Raw genomic sequence first — 16,714 nt, forward strand, 5'->3', positions numbered from 1 at the left:
AAGCTAAACAATTCAAGTCCTGGAAAACGATAAGAGACATTTTACCAGTATTATGTTTAGTGAATAATACAAAAAATGTTCCACCTCTCTAATTACACATATTCTTATGAAAATATAGTTTGTCCCTGCGTGTGGTTGAGATTGCACTACGTTTAGTTCGTCACTTTGGTCCCTAGGGAGGCCACAGCAGTCGGTCATCTCATGTCCGTACTGCGCACATATTCCACAAGGTCTGGGCTGGTTGGGTTTAAACTCTTCACGGATAATTGTAAAGTTTGGTTCATGAGTAGCAAGACCTGTAAAACGAAGAGGGTTAGGAGTTTGTATTATTAAAGCCGTTAGCCAGTAATGTGGGTAAGTGTATGGACATTACTTGGCAGGAAAATTAGCTCCGACTGTTAAATTTAAGGTATTTAGTATTCTGTAAAGTAAAGAACTTCATAGTCCAAGTTTTTTTTAATCATTCTAAATGGTTATGAGGTATACACTACACGTGAGTTACCTAGCATGATCAAGTCAGCATCTGCTCCACATATACAGTGATGAGTATTAGGGTCATGATCAGGTTGTCCACGTTGTTTTCGTATGAAATCCATGATCTTGTGTTCTCCCTCTCCAGGTACATTGGCATCAGATAAAATCACCTGTGTATTTTATAAAACCAACATTGTATAACGAAAATTGATTAGTTGCTGATAATGGTGACTGATATTTTTAAGCCTTTGACAACTGTAACTGTCTAGAACTGTAACTAAAATGCATTTGTAATACAGAAATTCATTTTCAATATAGTTTCAATGCTTAAATTGTCAGTGGGTAATCGACAACTGAAAGAGTTTTCAACATAGAAATAAAATATAATCTTACCTCAATGTTTCTCCAGCCCGGATCATTATTTAATCGATCAATGATGTAAAACCGAAGGCAAGCAGCCAACCGAAACATGAACTCGGTTCCCTAGTCAAATATTAAACAATATTAGGATAATTATAAAGTTATAAAATGATTCCTTGTCAATTTTTAACACAAAAAAAATTCACAAACGTTTCACTGTATATTATCCTGTAAATAAACAGTATTATACAATAGGGATGCACATTACAGAATAATTAGGTATTCTAGGATATCCTAGAATACTTTAATTCGAATCTAGAATTCCGAATCTAGAATTTCGAATCTTTTTATATTTATAGGAAAAAAAATTTTACGCACAAAAGTCAGTTTATTGACCCTTTCATAACAGCTTTGTTGGATCTTGAGTTGTAAAATGATCAAAAATTGTACTATTGGGTAGTTTTTGCGTCATGAAACGTATAGCAGGCTATGAAAAGACGTTACGAAACGTTTACTCTCGAAAGTCCCACAAACACAAAAATATTATTTTTCAAAATTAATAACTTTCAAAAATTGTTAATATAGTATATGAGATGACGTGTAATGACGTCATTAAACAGAATACCGAATCCCGTAATTAGATTCGAATACAAAAGGATTCGAATCTCATGGATTCGAAATTCTGTAATGTGCATCCCTATTATACAATGATTGTACAACATTTATTACTTACTGGTGTGATACAGTTGCTGTCAAATCTTTCAGCTTTTGGATCGACCTCCGGCAATCTCATTCCATTTCTCAACAACTCTGCTCGGATTGAAGCTTTCAGTTCAGTTTGTTCTCTGGGAAATAAAAAAAGTTATAAATTTATTTAGTTTTTCGCCCCAATTTTAACGCACAAGTTCTATTATTAGAAACTTAGGGAAGAATGTACAAGTTCTAATTGTGCATTAGTTTAACTTACACTCCTTCCTTTGAAGCACGGAATCTTCTGGAACGTTGTTGATTCATCTTTGCACGAGGGGCCTGTGTTCGTAACTTGCGTCAAAACCAAATATTACTTAATGGCAAAAATTCACAACCTACGCACCAAATATTTACAAAAAAAATATGTTGGACAATAACACAAGAATACATAAGTAACAACAAGTCTGTATATATTGGCAGTGGCTTGGCACTTTTGTGTTGACTGTTTTAAAAAGAAATTAATTAGACCACTGGTGTATTAACTATTTACCACTCCATCAATCGCCATGTATAGCACCCTTCGTGGACGAACAATGCTAAAGAGACGATCAATTGAATCAAAGATAGCAATCATGATTTCTTGTTCATTCTTTGGTGCAGGTCTAATAAATAAAACTTAAAAATAATACAAAGTTTTTCACAACATTATTTTTCCCACAAGATAACTAGAAAAAAGTCAAAATTTCCGCTTATCAAAAACTACCTGTCCTCTGGGTGACTACAAGGGTGAATAATCCCATTCATGTCCAAGTAAAGATTATCAAACTCGATATCATTTGGATTTGGTAGACTTGTGTCCACTGGGATTGTGACTCCATCTATTTCCTTGGCCTGCACGTATGATTATTGGTTTAAATTTACATAAGGGTCACAAGAGTTCGTTTGTTTGAAGTTTTATTATTTATACCATTTATAACTCTACATATTTAAAAAATACCAATAAAACATGCGTTTTTTAGGTTCAGTGGCCTGTTTTAATATATACATTCATAGAAATTGGTTAAATAAGCACAAGTAGGTTACGTTGTATAGATACGAAAATACATTTCTAATTTATTTACCTTTTCCTCGTTGCAGTGGATGACTATAGAAGAATATTTTCTACTCAGCCATCGAAAAAATGCTGGTACTCCCATTTAACCAGTGTAGGCTTCAAACGGGTCGTAGATATAGGTCTAGATTATGCTGTAGCAATCAGTGAACCAGTTATGTCTTAACTTTAAACAAAATTTTATCAGAATGTAATTCGCAACACGAGAACTCGGTCTATAAACTGGGAATTCCCCGTATATTTTACCGCGAGGTAAAGTTAGAATTTTAAAATGTGGCTTATTTGGTCTTTTCAAGCTTTAATTAAAAATAGTGGTCATTAGTACAATTAAATTATCGTTTTGAAGTTGCATGTCGTTATATATAGACAAATTTAAACGAGTACACAAATCACTCATCACTTTTTAACATTACTCCACGAGGTTGCGAACTTTTCATGTTTTTCAATTATTTTGTCTATAAAGTAATCAATAAACTTTCTTTCTAATTTGTTTATAATACTACTGACATGCATGGTTATTAGTTTTAAACCATTTATTGAGTTGCAAAACCATGTGTCAACTGGGCCAACTGACAACCTCGTTAACTTGACCATAATGTTACAACTGCAATATATGGATTTCTGTCTTTGTTTTGTTATTGTTGTTAAGTTGCAGCTGTTTTGTGCAATGTTGTATGTTTATAATTGTAATTGAACGTTTTATGGTAACATATTTTGGTTTGCTATAATAAACCTTAGATAATACATGTATATTGAGAAGTAGTTGTTAAATTTTAATTATTTTTTTTTAATTTTTTAAGGACATTTGCGTGACTTTATTTGCGTTTTGCTAAAAACAACGGCACTTTAATTAATGAGGGTGCGATAAATAACTCATGATACAGTTTGCACCTTTATGAAATGGACACCAGAGAGTGTGAGGACAAGAATGGTGCAACCTCATCAATTAACATTATTTACGACCGATGTTACGTTTGTGGCGACGTTGGAAAAGCGCTTGCATGTCAACAATGCATGAACTCCGAAAATAAAGGATTCCTTATTCTCACTAATCCGTCAAAGGTTACTCCAGGTCAAAGTAATCTTGGAAAGTACATGTATTTGTCGAGGTAAAGCTATGTTTGTTTTGATCGATATAAATTAGGATATTTGTTGCTGGAAAATAAAAGTACCAATGGCAATAACTGTTTACAATGGCATTTCATGTCAGAATAAAGAATACTTAAATAAATTCCTTTTTATTTCCCCTACATCATATTTTCATCATATTATTTACCCATCAAAACAAGTAGCCTATTTAAATTATAAGCTTTACAAACACTTAATTCTTAAATTGTATAGGCTACTTACATTCTTCTGAATTAACAGGGACATTCAAGAAAAGATTGAAACCATACGAACCGTATTACATGACCATGAAGAACTTATTACAAGGTGACAAATCTTACTTCATTGTAGGAATACCTATTTCATGCTAAAATTTCATTTTGTAATAGGCTTTTTTTTTTTGTTTGTGTTACTAAATCGTGTACTTTATAGTAAATAAATATCTAACAATATTCAAAGGTCTTCACAAAAGGTGCAACAATTATCTGAACAAACATCTCTGGTGAGTGTTGTGTCGTTACTGGTCTCTTAACTTTAAGTGCAATTACTAACAAATATCTAATGCTTGGCCTAAATTACAGATAAAGTAAGCCTTTTATCTTAGATTTTAAATATTCAGTAGCCTATGTATATATATAAATTTATGTTTGTTTTTTTAAACTAACTGTCTGTTTATTAATCGTTCGAACAACTGCCTTGTTGTTTCAATTGGCTTCTATTATATTAAAAAAGACAGTGCAACCTATACCATTAATGTAAAACAGTTTGATTGATTTTCAGAAGGTCAAAATATCCCACTGCTCTCAAAATATTGAGCGACTTAAAAAGCTGCTTCTGGCTCGAAAAATAGAAATGAAATGTCAACAAAATGTTCTCGCTGAAAATAAGAAATCACTTATGACTACACGTCGAAGAATCAGTAAAATTTCTCAGAAGAAACTTAAAATGAAAGAATATATTCGGAGTAGACAAGTGAGTGATGGTGTTAGTAGTTTATCGTAAGTGTAATGTTGGGGTCTAGACTCTAAAGTAAAATGTCAGCCAGATTATTGAACAGGGGTGACTTTGTATGTCATAACAGTCCAGTTTTTCTGCTGTTAGTTGTCTATACAAAACAAAAATATACTGGATTCACCACCTTATTTAATGAAATTCTCTATGTTTGACGACTAAGGTTATAACTGTATTTTTATTTTAACAATGTCAGGTAAAATTTGGTTTAAAAAGGATATTTTTTTAATGTTATAAAACCTTGTGTAAGATTGTAGTAATATAGACCAACTTTTCGAAAACAGTTATAAATTATAAACTACATTTTCTATAGGAGTCCATTGAAGGGATTAGAAAGAAGGAACACATGTTACACCAGGATTTACAAACTTGCAGACTACACCATGTTACCACACTCATTCAATATATATTTCCCATTGAAGAAGTAAAGGACCAGGAACCAATACAAAGGTACTTCCTATAAATGCTTTTGTAGTCAAAATCAAGTTGCGACATATATGTCTAAAGCGGCACAGCAATTTTATGTTACTTGCAGGGGGAAAATTATATTAAAAGGTAACTTGGTTACTGAAACACATATGTAGCCCCTTTTAAAAATTAGAGTGATATGTTACCTTTATTACACCTAGAATTACTCTTACAGTTAAAATATAATGTCACCCCTGCCTCATTAAACATGCCACTCTCCACACTTTAACATTACTTCTATCCCATGCAATTCACATATAATGTCACTCTTTTAAAAATCGGATGGACGTGTCATTCTTGACAATTGACATTCCTAACATTACTCGTATACAGTGAACACGTGATGTCCGAAGGGATGGATGATGAAATGGATCGGGAAACTGCTCTTCTGCAAGAGGAATTAGATGAAGCACGAAGATTATCCTTCCTGCATGGAAGATGGGTGGACCAGAAGGTGAGGCATCGGTTAAATTCCCGGCACTGTGGTTCAATAACTGTGGCTATGGGTAAGGGCCACAGAGACGTTTGAACAGGTTAGAAGTAAATGGTGAGTCACAAATGGTATTCAATTCTAATGTGAGTAATACCCAACGACTTTTATTTTCTTCTAGTTTTTCAGTGTAAGTGTGTTTCTACAACTGTTTTTTGTCACTATTATCCTGTCTTTTCGTATAAAATACTTCTAAGTCTTTGCTACTGAATCGAAGAGACAAGTAAAGTTATTATTAACTTATTATTGTTAAGGTTGGCGGAAGCGATGTTGTTCAAATTTCCGTCGGTGAAACTGCTGCAAGTGCTCCCTCTGATGGCGACTACTCGGCTTACGAAACGTGGCTCGATAAAAATCAAACCATTGTCGGTTCCGACCCAGCGACTGTGACATCATCGATGACATCATCAGAGGATGGAGTAACCAATCAGAATCCAGCGAGGAAATCTGTGATGTCGATAAGTGCTGCACTCTGCCACGCTGCACAGCTTGTCCATATTATACGCAAGATATTATGTGTTCATTTGCCACATAAGCTACACTACAGGTTTGAATGTTATAATCATTTCTAATTCCTTTTTTTAAAACACCCAGCCTTCCCTTTTATATGTAGACCTGATGGTATTCATGGTTTGTTACAAAATTGACAACATAACATTCATAGCATTTGATACTGAATGATGTTTTGCTACAAGAATCGTCCAACTTCATGAGCACTAAATTCTTTTTTTTTTATCTCTATAACTCAGATTATATTTTTTTTTTATCTCTATAACTCAGATTATATTAAAACATGAAAGAACAGAAGTTAATTGCTGAAACATTCGCTAAACAGTTACCTGGTTTAAAGAACCATAAAAAATTTTACAATACCTTTTCCTAGAACCTTCTGCAACCCTACTATATCAGCAACAACGTTTTCAAACTGTGTGAAGTTACTTAACAGCAACCTGGTAAGCCTATGCTTGCAACAAGGGGTGGATGGATTCTCCTTGCACCCACTACACACACTGAGGAATCTACAAATACTTATTGATAAACTGAAACGGGATGGAGTAAGGTATGGATGGCTGGTTGTCTGTGTAATACAAGTCTGTGTGTGTTTTAATTAGCAACACTGATATAAAGTTTAGAATGTCCCGTATACAATCCCTATGTCATACATGGTAAATAAAGGATTTCGTTTCTGTTTGCAATAAATATATTTGTTATTTATATCCTTCAATAGAGTAATAAAGGTCAGATTAGTTAATACAACTAAGTGTATCAATCATTTATTTATTTTCTCTGCCCACCAGGACAATACCCTTTATACCAACTGTTGAACTTTTGCTTTCTGTTGAGGAAACTTTGGGTCTTGGTGATGTCATTGATGATGTCATACATGACGATGATTCGGAAAATGATGCAGAGTGGACTCTCTCCTTCGAGGCAGACTGGGAGTCGGTGCCTGCCGGGGATTTTAACCCGTGAGTCACTTATTTACTTTGTGGTTTTCTTTTTGGTTAAGGACCGAGAAAAACTGCGTAAATTAAAGATTACTGGGTCGCGGCTTTCTGTAGCTGGCTTTTGTTTATCGAAAGTGTCCACGACGAGCCATGCACCTTGGATTTAGTCCTACATTACATGAACCCCAAGGCTTAAATACCCTGTAAATTCAATTAGTTGTTTTGCTACTTATATCAAACCAAAAGTTTTTAACCTTAGTACTGTCTATTTTACCAATACTACAGTACTGTGTTGATACAGAGAATAACAAAGCATATACTGTGTGTACACCATAGACCATACACACCACCCTAAATAATATGAAATGAAACAACTCTATCTCTGTTACAAGATTGCTACAGTAATTTTAAATTACGATTATTTCTCTGAGACTATCATTATATCGCAGAACGTTAACTGTGACTCTCCCCGCGTACACCTCTACTAACACGCAATCCACCCTAATGACACAACCAGCGGGTCTGGTCACGAGTGCTCTGGCGTGGGCAACAAAAGGCTGGTGGGGACAAAACGAATGACCTAAGTCAACAAAATATTGCGTTCTACAACCTATGTATTGTAAGTTGTACAGCAACGTGTGTCGACACCCGTGTGTGGCGTATTTTAATGTTTTTGGTTCACTAAATTAGGCCCTGATCAGTATTACGCCAAGTCACGTACAGCATAGTGAGCGTTGGAAGTATTTCACTATCAAACCTTGCGTTTGCACATATTCTTCAATGTTGAATGAATGTATTGTATTTTACCATACGGCAACTCGCCCGTTATTATTGGCGAAAAGTTCCCAAACGTTTTTACTACGCTACGTTTGAACAGCGTTGGGCGTTGCATATTTGCTCAAATGATGCAACGCCCAGCGTTAACAATCTCATACTACATGGTGTGTATGTACTTAACAACATTCGTTTTACCTCTTGATATTTGCAGTTCATGAATACACGAATGTGGTTTTAAACTTACCCATATTTACTTCGTTTGCATACAATAGCCAATTAAAAACGACGTACAAAATTCGAATAACTCAATTTCGCACCTTTTTCTGAAAAAGGCAATAGAAAAAAGCCCCTTAAACATATGGTTGCAAAAGTTAACCTAGTTTCGGGACTAAAAAAGCAATAGGCGATGTACTCCTAAAAACAACGAATCAAAACACGATAGGCGTATAAAACAGCGCACCACGCTTAGGACAATACATGAAAATATAAAAAATGCTGTTTCTTCATATGTTCATTTGAAAAAAAGCAGTGTGGAAAATAACTGTTGATAGGGTCGCATATAACTCAGTATGATAGTTGATTCGGTTTGTTTTGGAACTAAATGTTCACGGAACTGAAAACGATATTTTGGAACTGTGACGTCATGGAAAATTCCGTAATCTGAACTTGCCGTTACCTGACTTGTATGCCTTGTTTACTGTGACCACTTCGTCTTAACTTAGGCGTCAATATCTTTGACACGAAGCTCTTACCAGCGCTTGTTTTCTTTGGGGATTTGCTTGTGGACTTCATGCTCAGTTTTCGAAGCCCTGACCACCGAGAACGTTTCAATTTGTTTGTTTCTTCCAATACTCTGACCTCTGCATTGCTTGGGTTGCAATTCACCAAATGCTCTCGGTCCGTTAACGGATTTGGTTCTTCGTCCGTAATCATCAGCTCCAGTGTCGACCCACCACCTTTCTTTTTTTTGATCAACGTCAGTCTTGCGCCCTCTTGCGACGTAGACTTGGTGATTAAGACAGACTTCTTAGATGCTCCAGTGGCTATCTGTTTCTTTGGTGTAAGCCTTCGGCTCGGTGACTCGTACGAGGTCTTGCGCAATTCAGGACTATCAGCGAGCCACTGCCTTGTATCTAAGTAAGACATCTCAAGGCTGTTGGAATCATAAACAACTCTCCTGTGTTCGATGTCGCTTGCCTGAGATCCGGACCGTGAAACATGAGCTGGTGTTTGATTAAAAGGATGAAACGTAGACATCGGTATAGGTGATCTATCATTGTGTGTATACGAACATTCCAACTTCGGCATTTTCTTGATTTCCGACTCGGTAAATACGTCATCACCCAATTCGTTATCGTCATCCACGTCAGAGTAATCGCCGTCTCCTTGCTGACACCACGCGGCGATTTGCATGTTGCGGTCGTCTTCTGATGGTTTCTCTTTTAAAGAGAAGTCATCCTCGCTTCTCTTAGCTTTCGCTGTGAGAGGCATCTCCTCCAGATTCAACGCAAACTTCCTCGCATCTTCAATGATCTTCTCAGCGTCCTCTTTCTTCTGCGTTTCATACTCCGAGTCGATCTCAATAGACTGTCCGTCGCTCGCATCCGACTTTCTTCGATTTTGTTCAATCTGCTGGGAAAATCTTCTCCTGGAAAGGGGGACGAGTGGATTCCTTGACGTGAAGGTTAAACAGTAGAAGTTAACGTCTACAACCTTTGAATTTTCATGATCTTCGTCCGAAAACTCCCAATCTCCATCATCCAGGTTCACATACATGCTCTCGGAACGCTTACTGTTTTGTTCTTTCTCCATTTTCTTCGATTCGGCTTTCCGACCAAGACAGCTACTTGCCAGAGCTGTTTCTTCATCACAGCCTACAGGTTCCGGCCTTTCATCTTGTGCGTTGGGGAATGCCGGTATGTGAACATTCTCATACGTGTGAATGTTACTCTTCTTGCTACTTTGAGAAGCTATCCTACATTTACCGATAGAGTTTTTCCCGTCAGTTGCCCCAATACGAGTTCGAGGTGCCACAAGTTTTGATTGCAACGGAACTTTCGAATTATGATTCTCATTTTTACTTTCCTGTCTCGAACTGTGTTTTACTTGTTCGTTATTCCTTCGCTCTCTGGAAGCAGCGACGCTAGACGATCGCTTTGGTGGAGGGGGCGCTGTTTTCCTGCAGCTGCTTCTTGACTGTGCAGAACTCGGCCGAGATTGCTGGATTCCATTGGAATAATCTAGACTCTGTTTCGGCTTCGTTAACCGAGTACTCGGCTTGTGAGGATGGCCAAGAGAAACATCACCAGCCGACTTTGCTGTTTTGCGTTTATCCAAACTGGAGCTGTTCGACCGAGGAGGTTTGTTCGGTTTCGAAACAGACTTAACGTCTGACGTCACCGGATGGACTCCTGGGTTTTGTAGCTTGCTTTGAGAATGATTTTCCCTGCTAGGAGCGTGCTGGTGTTCCGACCCTGCTGTTGAGCTTCGAGAATGAATTCCTCTAGCGGCAATGCATTCGGTTCGTCTCTGCTTATGTGACTCTATCGTGTCCGTTTTAACGAGGTTCGAATTATGTCTTGGCAGTTTACTCTTGCAATTTTTCACACGGGAAGGGATCTTAGACCTACCCCCTTCGCTTCCAGGAGATTGAACGCATCCCATCGCCTGGCCATCCCCGCCCATCCCTCTTACACACCCCTTCACAGGCCTAACCTCCGCATCACCCAAGTTATAAACCATCTCGTTATCGCTGAGTGGGCTCGAAACAGTTGGACACCTTCCCCTTGGTTGTACAGGTAGTGAAACAGGCGGGCCTTCGTTATCCGTCAACTCCCGATCACTCATAGGGACCCCATTCTTGTTCACATAGACCACGGTATCGCATGAAAGCTCGCTCCCAGAAGTACATTCCATCCCGGAGCTGAAAATGTTAATCGTTCATGAACAACACGTAAGTTTCAAGCAGTTCATAACTCACGTTAAAATAAGCTTTAAAAAGCAATTATATTACTCTTGTAGATAGTGCTACTTTGAGACTTTCTCGTGTTTTAATTTACGACGAAATATTTAATTTAAAAACATTCTTTGATCGTCGTTTTTTTCTGGATGTACCTTGAACCAACGCTTTCGCTGTCACGTGACTTCTGCCGGAGATATTTAGAGCGTAAGTGAGAACTCGAACCTCCTGGACCTGCCATGCTGGACTGCAAGTTAAAACAAAACTCAGGTAAGAAACCAGTGTCCACTATACATAGTGGGGCACAGTTGCCACTAATCACCGTAATGTAATTGAACTCAGGCAAATATACAATGCGTTTGTTTCATTATATGACTCTCAGGAGGTGACTGAATGGCTTAGCTTCTAATTAGTGGCGCGCACAAATAGATTAACGAGATTATATATCCACAATCTTGTTCAGCAGAGGTTCAGTAATATATTGAACGCTTGAATACAGTATGATTTTATTTTTAATAATAGTAACTTATGTGGATGCTATAATGTATAGTGGGGTAGAGGAAGACGGGTCAACTTTAGCACCCAATATTCAAGTATCCTGATAGTGTTTTAAACAATTAACAACGGTCTATGGGAGTTGTGAGAACATGGCTTTATCATTCTTTGAATGTTTTCTACCGAATTGGTTGGAAAAAAAGAAAAAAATGTGTCCCATCTTACCCCCACCCTACTATATTACTTTATTTTAACGGTGGTGTTGTATGTGGATTCTATTATTTATGTATTACTTGTGTAAAACGATAATCAAATATTTTACTCTTGTAGTGTATACCATCGTGGCCTGGCTACTCACTTTCGTCTTCTTTTTAATAACTCTGTGAATCCTTGACGCGAGTTGTATGGTGGACAACGTGTCAGAGTACTGTGTGACGTCACTAGACACGTGAGCAAGCATGACGACGCGACAGTTGACGTTTGCGAGTGTTTCTTTCAACACGCAAGTGAGTTTGCTGTCCCTGTGTGTTATTAGTATAGTAATGAACAATAGATCGGCCATGATAGTATACGTGTGATACTATGGCAATACGCTCACTTCAGCATATTATGGTCTAACTACCTTAATGTATACTTTTTATTTAAGATTTTTCCAACAGAATTTGCGGCAATATTAATTAAGTGCAATATGCTAAAAATGTCAGCTCGTGCTGCTTTAAAAATACAAAGCGATAAAGCATTGCCGGGCACAAAACATAATTCTTGGAATGTTAGCCAACGCGGTATTAATATTAGAATAATTTTGACTAGCGAAATTTTTAACTGGCGAAAACTTTTAAGGGGCATATAGACTAAATATACTTAAAAAAGTATCATACTGATTTTAAATATGAAGCTGTAAGAGCAGCATTGCCGTTAAAAGATCATCGTGTGCATACGTGTAATCGCTAACCAGCAGTACATAGAGAAGTATATCCAATCCAACGCGTTACCTGAACGGGACGTGCTTAGAGTTGTTGAGTATAGACATGATCACGTGACCGAGTGACGTCAACGACAAGGCGAGAGCGTTCGGAGTTTTGATCAAAGTTTTGTCGCAGCTTCCAAGATCTACGAAGTGAAGACGACTTCTGTCGCCTGTTGGTTCGAGGAATTGTTATATACAGGAGTTACCACAGTGTTTGTAGCAGATACATAGTCTAATTATATCGTTAATTTAAATTAGATGAGTAATAGCAGAACGTTATTAATTTTAAGAGTTAGTGGTAGTCTTCATGGTTAATCCGTTTCGATGTTTTAAGCTTTGAGTCTATTTAAAATCGTCTATGGTTCGCTAACTTGCTTGTTACATATACCGTTATAGGTATACAAGCTGTTAGTTTTATATAATTCACATTGTATTAACTTGTTTAATATTAAGGCTTGTCACATTCTATATGTCGTCCTTGAGACACCATGTTGGCGTATGTGTCCTTGGGCAAGACACTTAACGGCTATTGCTCCAACCCAGTGGTCATCAATGGGTTGTCCAAATTATTAGCCATACTTAAAAAATGTAAAAGTCCCCCTCAAAATAATCACCTACAAAGTAACATACATGGTAACTCGTAAGCTGGCACGAGGTGCTTAGCCCGTGTGATAACGTCTGTCGTTTTCCAGCCACGCGAGGATAAAGTAAGTTACATTCATTTAGTAGCCTACATTAGACCTTACTACTATAGCCCTTCACTATAACTTACCACATCTACCGTCGTTGTTTTCCGACCTATGATGATACATATGTAGGGTGTACACAACATGCGAATGCTTTCGAGCTTCCGAAGTATTCCTTGACCCGGCGCAACTCCTAGATGCCAAAGCAGCGTCCAATAAATACGCAGCCCTTTCAGCTGTTTCTGCTTGGATTTCACACTGGTTCTGAAGCTGTTTGGAAATTTGGTATAAAATGGGTAACCGCTATCACTTATAAATCTTTTCCTAACGCGTTTGGAACAATAAAGACGCGTTTTAGAGTCGCGGGGATGAGGATAGATAAGTTTATATATTTTCTGTGGGTGTGTATTTTATGTCAATATTATTTGTTTACTACCAAACGTACGATTTCTCCCCACCCTACTATATTTAATCCTAATGTCTATTATACATAACGGATGACCTTACGCTCAGTGTTGAGGCGTATAACCTTACCTTCGTCCCAAGTAAAGGGTCTTCTGTAATAGCAAGGGCGTTGGAGGGACCATCTGTTTATAAAAACATTAGTTATATAGCATAACTTACAAAACTGACGTTAAAGGGGTTAACAAAAGACACATAGGGCGGAGAAATATAATAATAGCTGCTATAATGGTTAAGTGTAATATTTTGTTTAATTAAATGCGTTTTCACCATAATCCATATATGTGTATGAAAACGTGTAGTTTATTTTCTGTGATGTTTTTTAAGTTAACTATATGTGCCCGTACTTCTGTACACCAGAATGTATATGTGAGCACGGCTTACTACGTAGGGCGGTAAATGCATTTGTTTGCAATGTTATCAGTAATCGACGCGTTTGGCGGGCGGCGCTTCTGGAATGATTGGAACACAACTCTACACACTATTTTAGTTGCAAGACACATAACAGTCTAGAGCATTGGCGTAGTAGTTAGTGCGAAGTGTAGACTGTTGTTTTGCATTTGATCGAATGCAGTTTTATCAGTGGTATACTGTATATAGTAGGGTGGGGAAAGATGGGACACCTTTAGCACATAATATCCAATTATCCCGATCGTGTTTTAAACAATTAACAACGTTGTATGGGAGTTGCAAACATACAGTTTCATTATTGTTTGAATGTTTTTTGGTTACTACCAAGTTGGAAGAGAAAATAGAATGAACAGGTGTCCTATCTTCCCCCACAGTACTATATGTGACTTTAAATATGTTTTATAAATTTTTAGAACACATGTAGGTAGAGAGTGCCCCACTGTACCTACCTTCGCAATAACCGGCCAACAAATCCCGAAGTTTTTCCGACCTCCCGTAAACTTCGATGGCGGAAACTTTGACGGAACATCTGTTTACTTTCTTCGTCCCCTGCATGGCGCGATACAGCCAGCTGATGGCGCAAGGGAGCAATCCGAGATTTGATTTGTCGTCATCGCCACCAAGAAGGGCGTAAGTTTTTCCTAAATATAAATTTGTGTAAACGGGTTTTATTTCTTGAAAATAAATACTGGCAAAATAAGTTTTTTTTTTATGAATATATGAATAAGGTTCTACGTATAGAGAAATATAGGCCTGAGTGTCGCCATTACTTAAGCCCACAAGTTACGTACATAGTTGGGGTCAGTTCTAGTTAATCTCGTTAACTCGTTTCAATTGTTTTTACATTCATTGTTTAAAATCGAGTATATGAAAAATTCGGATAAACAAAAAAAGCAATACACTAATAACAATGATATGACTATGACGTCAACCATTGCCACGTCACGCGAGAATAAATAAGTTACATTTATTCATTCAGTCATTGGTTAGGAAACCAAATTGCGTTTCAATCAAATGTAGCGTTAAATTGAAATGTTGACAAGAAAAAAATCGCTTGATGACGTAATCGCTGTAACAGAAATGAGAAATTTCAAAAAGACAAACTGGCGATGCGTCAATTGTTAACAGCTTGTTGAAATGTATAATTGCAGTCAATTGATTGACATAACACAATTACCGAGGTTGGCTTGTCCGTAACAGAATACAGTTCCATCAGCGCCTTGTAAAACTGACTGGATGACGTCGACCAAACTAGTCTTGCATATCTCGCTCTGAAAACAAGAGATGTATTACTGTGGGGTAAGATAAGAACTGTTAGCACACGATTTCCCATATTTCCTAATCGTGTTTTAGAAACACTCTGTAAATATTCATTGTTCAGTACCAAATTGGGGAAAAAAATAAACATGAAATATCTTACCCCAACCTACTATGTGTAATATTTCTGAATATGTGTAAAAACAAACAGGTCTTTGGAGGTTTAAAACTAAACGAATTGCAAGTCGTTGCCATTAGTTTATGTTTTATAAACCTAAAACACTTATTGTTGCCGTTAAATAATTGTTGTGATAAATCTCGCCTTGTTCGGCATCTGTTATTTTACGATTGTCGTTACTTCGTACACCATGCAGTCCAATGAATCGTTGTGCTAATCGATACTGATGGTTTACTAAATGAGGAATGGCCTTGTTTGTTAATACGACCGCGTTGCGCCAAGGAATTCCCAATATACAGTATAGGATTGTCGTATTTCGTTGGCTAGTAGCTACAATATACTGTGCAGTTATAAGTCGTTGGGAAAACGGATATTTTTTCAACCTAATTTTTTAATGCCGAATTTGTTTCACATAATTTTAATACTATGTGTTTAATGTTGGCCAATTTCGTGCTGTTCTGCTGTTTTACCTCCTAACGATTGCAGTAAAACTTTATGAGTTGTGTATTGAATGGCGTAATAGTGTCTGGTGCAGAATAGGCTACGTGCGCCATATGTATTATGTGTATTTTGTGGCCACGAAACACCTGCTCAAAACAAGGTATAGTAGCGTTGGGTAAGATGGAATACCGTTAGCTATAATATCCAAATTTCCTAATCGCAACTTCCTAATGATTTTTAACAATTAACAACGCGTTTTTAAACTCGTTAGCATATGGATATATAATTCTGTAAATATTCTTTGTTTACTAACAAACGGGACGATAACAGAGAATTAAAGCTTGGCCATCTAATTTCCGACCTACTCTACAAATAAAACATAAAATATTCTTTTTTTTAGTATTTATATTAATATTTATACAACAGTGGTTCTTAACCTACAAACTAGAAACGTAAAGGCCTAACTTATAACTCCGCGCCGAATTCCTTTTAAAGCACACGCTGTTTTGGTAAGCTAATCAAAACAATTTAAACAAAAATCCACAATTTTATTTGCACTGTGGGAGTCAGAGCTCGTTAATAATATTGCATGTCACGGGGGCAGACTGCAGGTCATTTGACTTCGCTTAATCTTCGTTAGTGTAATAACACGCATGGGACGGCCTATTATTGCTTATTTCAATCTGATGTAAAAAAGTCCAAATAAATACGAATGTTTATGGAATAGTTCAACTCCTTCGAGACCTGATGCGGGCACCTTTTGTATCTATATACCCTGACGTTGTGTTGGTAAAAATATGGATACTCGCAAACAAATGATTTAAGTGTGAAGTTATCCTAAGGACCCATATCATGTTGAGTAAAAAAAGTCGAGTAAAAGTTCCAACCGCCGCTTTTAAATATTTGCAATATTAAAAAGTAA

The 16,714-nt window shown here is 37.1% G+C and overlaps 3 protein-coding genes across 4 annotated transcripts in view; 1 reads left to right on the forward strand and 2 right to left on the reverse strand.

Moving 5' to 3' along the window:
- The window catches only part of LOC100177034 (5'-3' exoribonuclease 2), a 9,756-nt gene extending 6,895 nt beyond the window's left edge, over nucleotides 1-2,861 (reverse strand). Inside the window, exons 1-8 of one of the 2 annotated variants that reach the window (XM_018814021.2) lie at nucleotides 2,646-2,861; nucleotides 2,288-2,415; nucleotides 2,075-2,186; nucleotides 1,802-1,863; nucleotides 1,568-1,679; nucleotides 868-957; nucleotides 503-644; nucleotides 85-296 (exon numbers count right to left, since the gene is read on the reverse strand). In XM_018814021.2, the coding sequence (XP_018669566.1) occupies nucleotides 85-296; nucleotides 503-644; nucleotides 868-957; nucleotides 1,568-1,679; nucleotides 1,802-1,863; nucleotides 2,075-2,186; nucleotides 2,288-2,415; nucleotides 2,646-2,720 (933 nt within the window). In that variant the 5' untranslated portion in view covers nucleotides 2,721-2,861. The remainder of the gene's footprint in view (nucleotides 1-84; nucleotides 297-502; nucleotides 645-867; nucleotides 958-1,567; nucleotides 1,680-1,801; nucleotides 1,864-2,074; nucleotides 2,187-2,287; nucleotides 2,416-2,645) is intronic. The other variant, XM_002129660.5, reaches the window with a different exon arrangement.
- A 557-nt stretch (nucleotides 2,862-3,418) lies between these two features.
- LOC100182401 (beclin 1-associated autophagy-related key regulator) lies at nucleotides 3,419-8,091 on the forward strand. The gene is made up of 10 exons (XM_002129799.4): nucleotides 3,419-3,744; nucleotides 4,004-4,069; nucleotides 4,202-4,244; nucleotides 4,523-4,714; nucleotides 5,067-5,203; nucleotides 5,555-5,675; nucleotides 5,966-6,258; nucleotides 6,595-6,771; nucleotides 7,010-7,180; nucleotides 7,609-8,091. The coding sequence occupies exons 1-10, from the start codon at nucleotides 3,536-3,538 to the stop codon at nucleotides 7,736-7,738; spliced, it is 1,539 nt and encodes a 512-aa protein (XP_002129835.1). The 5' UTR covers nucleotides 3,419-3,535; the 3' UTR covers nucleotides 7,739-8,091.
- Nucleotides 8,092-8,608: 517 nt separating this feature from the next.
- LOC100178540 (kinesin-like protein KIF26B) overlaps nucleotides 8,609-16,714 on the reverse strand; it is an 18,905-nt gene continuing 10,799 nt past the window's right edge. The window contains exons 4-11 of the mRNA XM_018813908.2: nucleotides 15,094-15,187; nucleotides 14,366-14,557; nucleotides 13,578-13,630; nucleotides 13,130-13,313; nucleotides 12,383-12,527; nucleotides 11,749-11,911; nucleotides 11,051-11,142; nucleotides 8,609-10,859 (exon numbers count right to left, since the gene is read on the reverse strand). Coding sequence (XP_018669453.2) covers nucleotides 8,609-10,859; nucleotides 11,051-11,142; nucleotides 11,749-11,911; nucleotides 12,383-12,527; nucleotides 13,130-13,313; nucleotides 13,578-13,630; nucleotides 14,366-14,557; nucleotides 15,094-15,187 — 3,174 coding nt within the window. The remainder of the gene's footprint in view (nucleotides 10,860-11,050; nucleotides 11,143-11,748; nucleotides 11,912-12,382; nucleotides 12,528-13,129; nucleotides 13,314-13,577; nucleotides 13,631-14,365; nucleotides 14,558-15,093; nucleotides 15,188-16,714) is intronic.

This window comes from Ciona intestinalis, chromosome 11 (assembly GCF_000224145.3).
Source record: "Ciona intestinalis chromosome 11, KH, whole genome shotgun sequence".
In the NCBI taxonomy this organism is placed as follows: domain Eukaryota; kingdom Metazoa; phylum Chordata; class Ascidiacea; order Phlebobranchia; family Cionidae; genus Ciona; species Ciona intestinalis.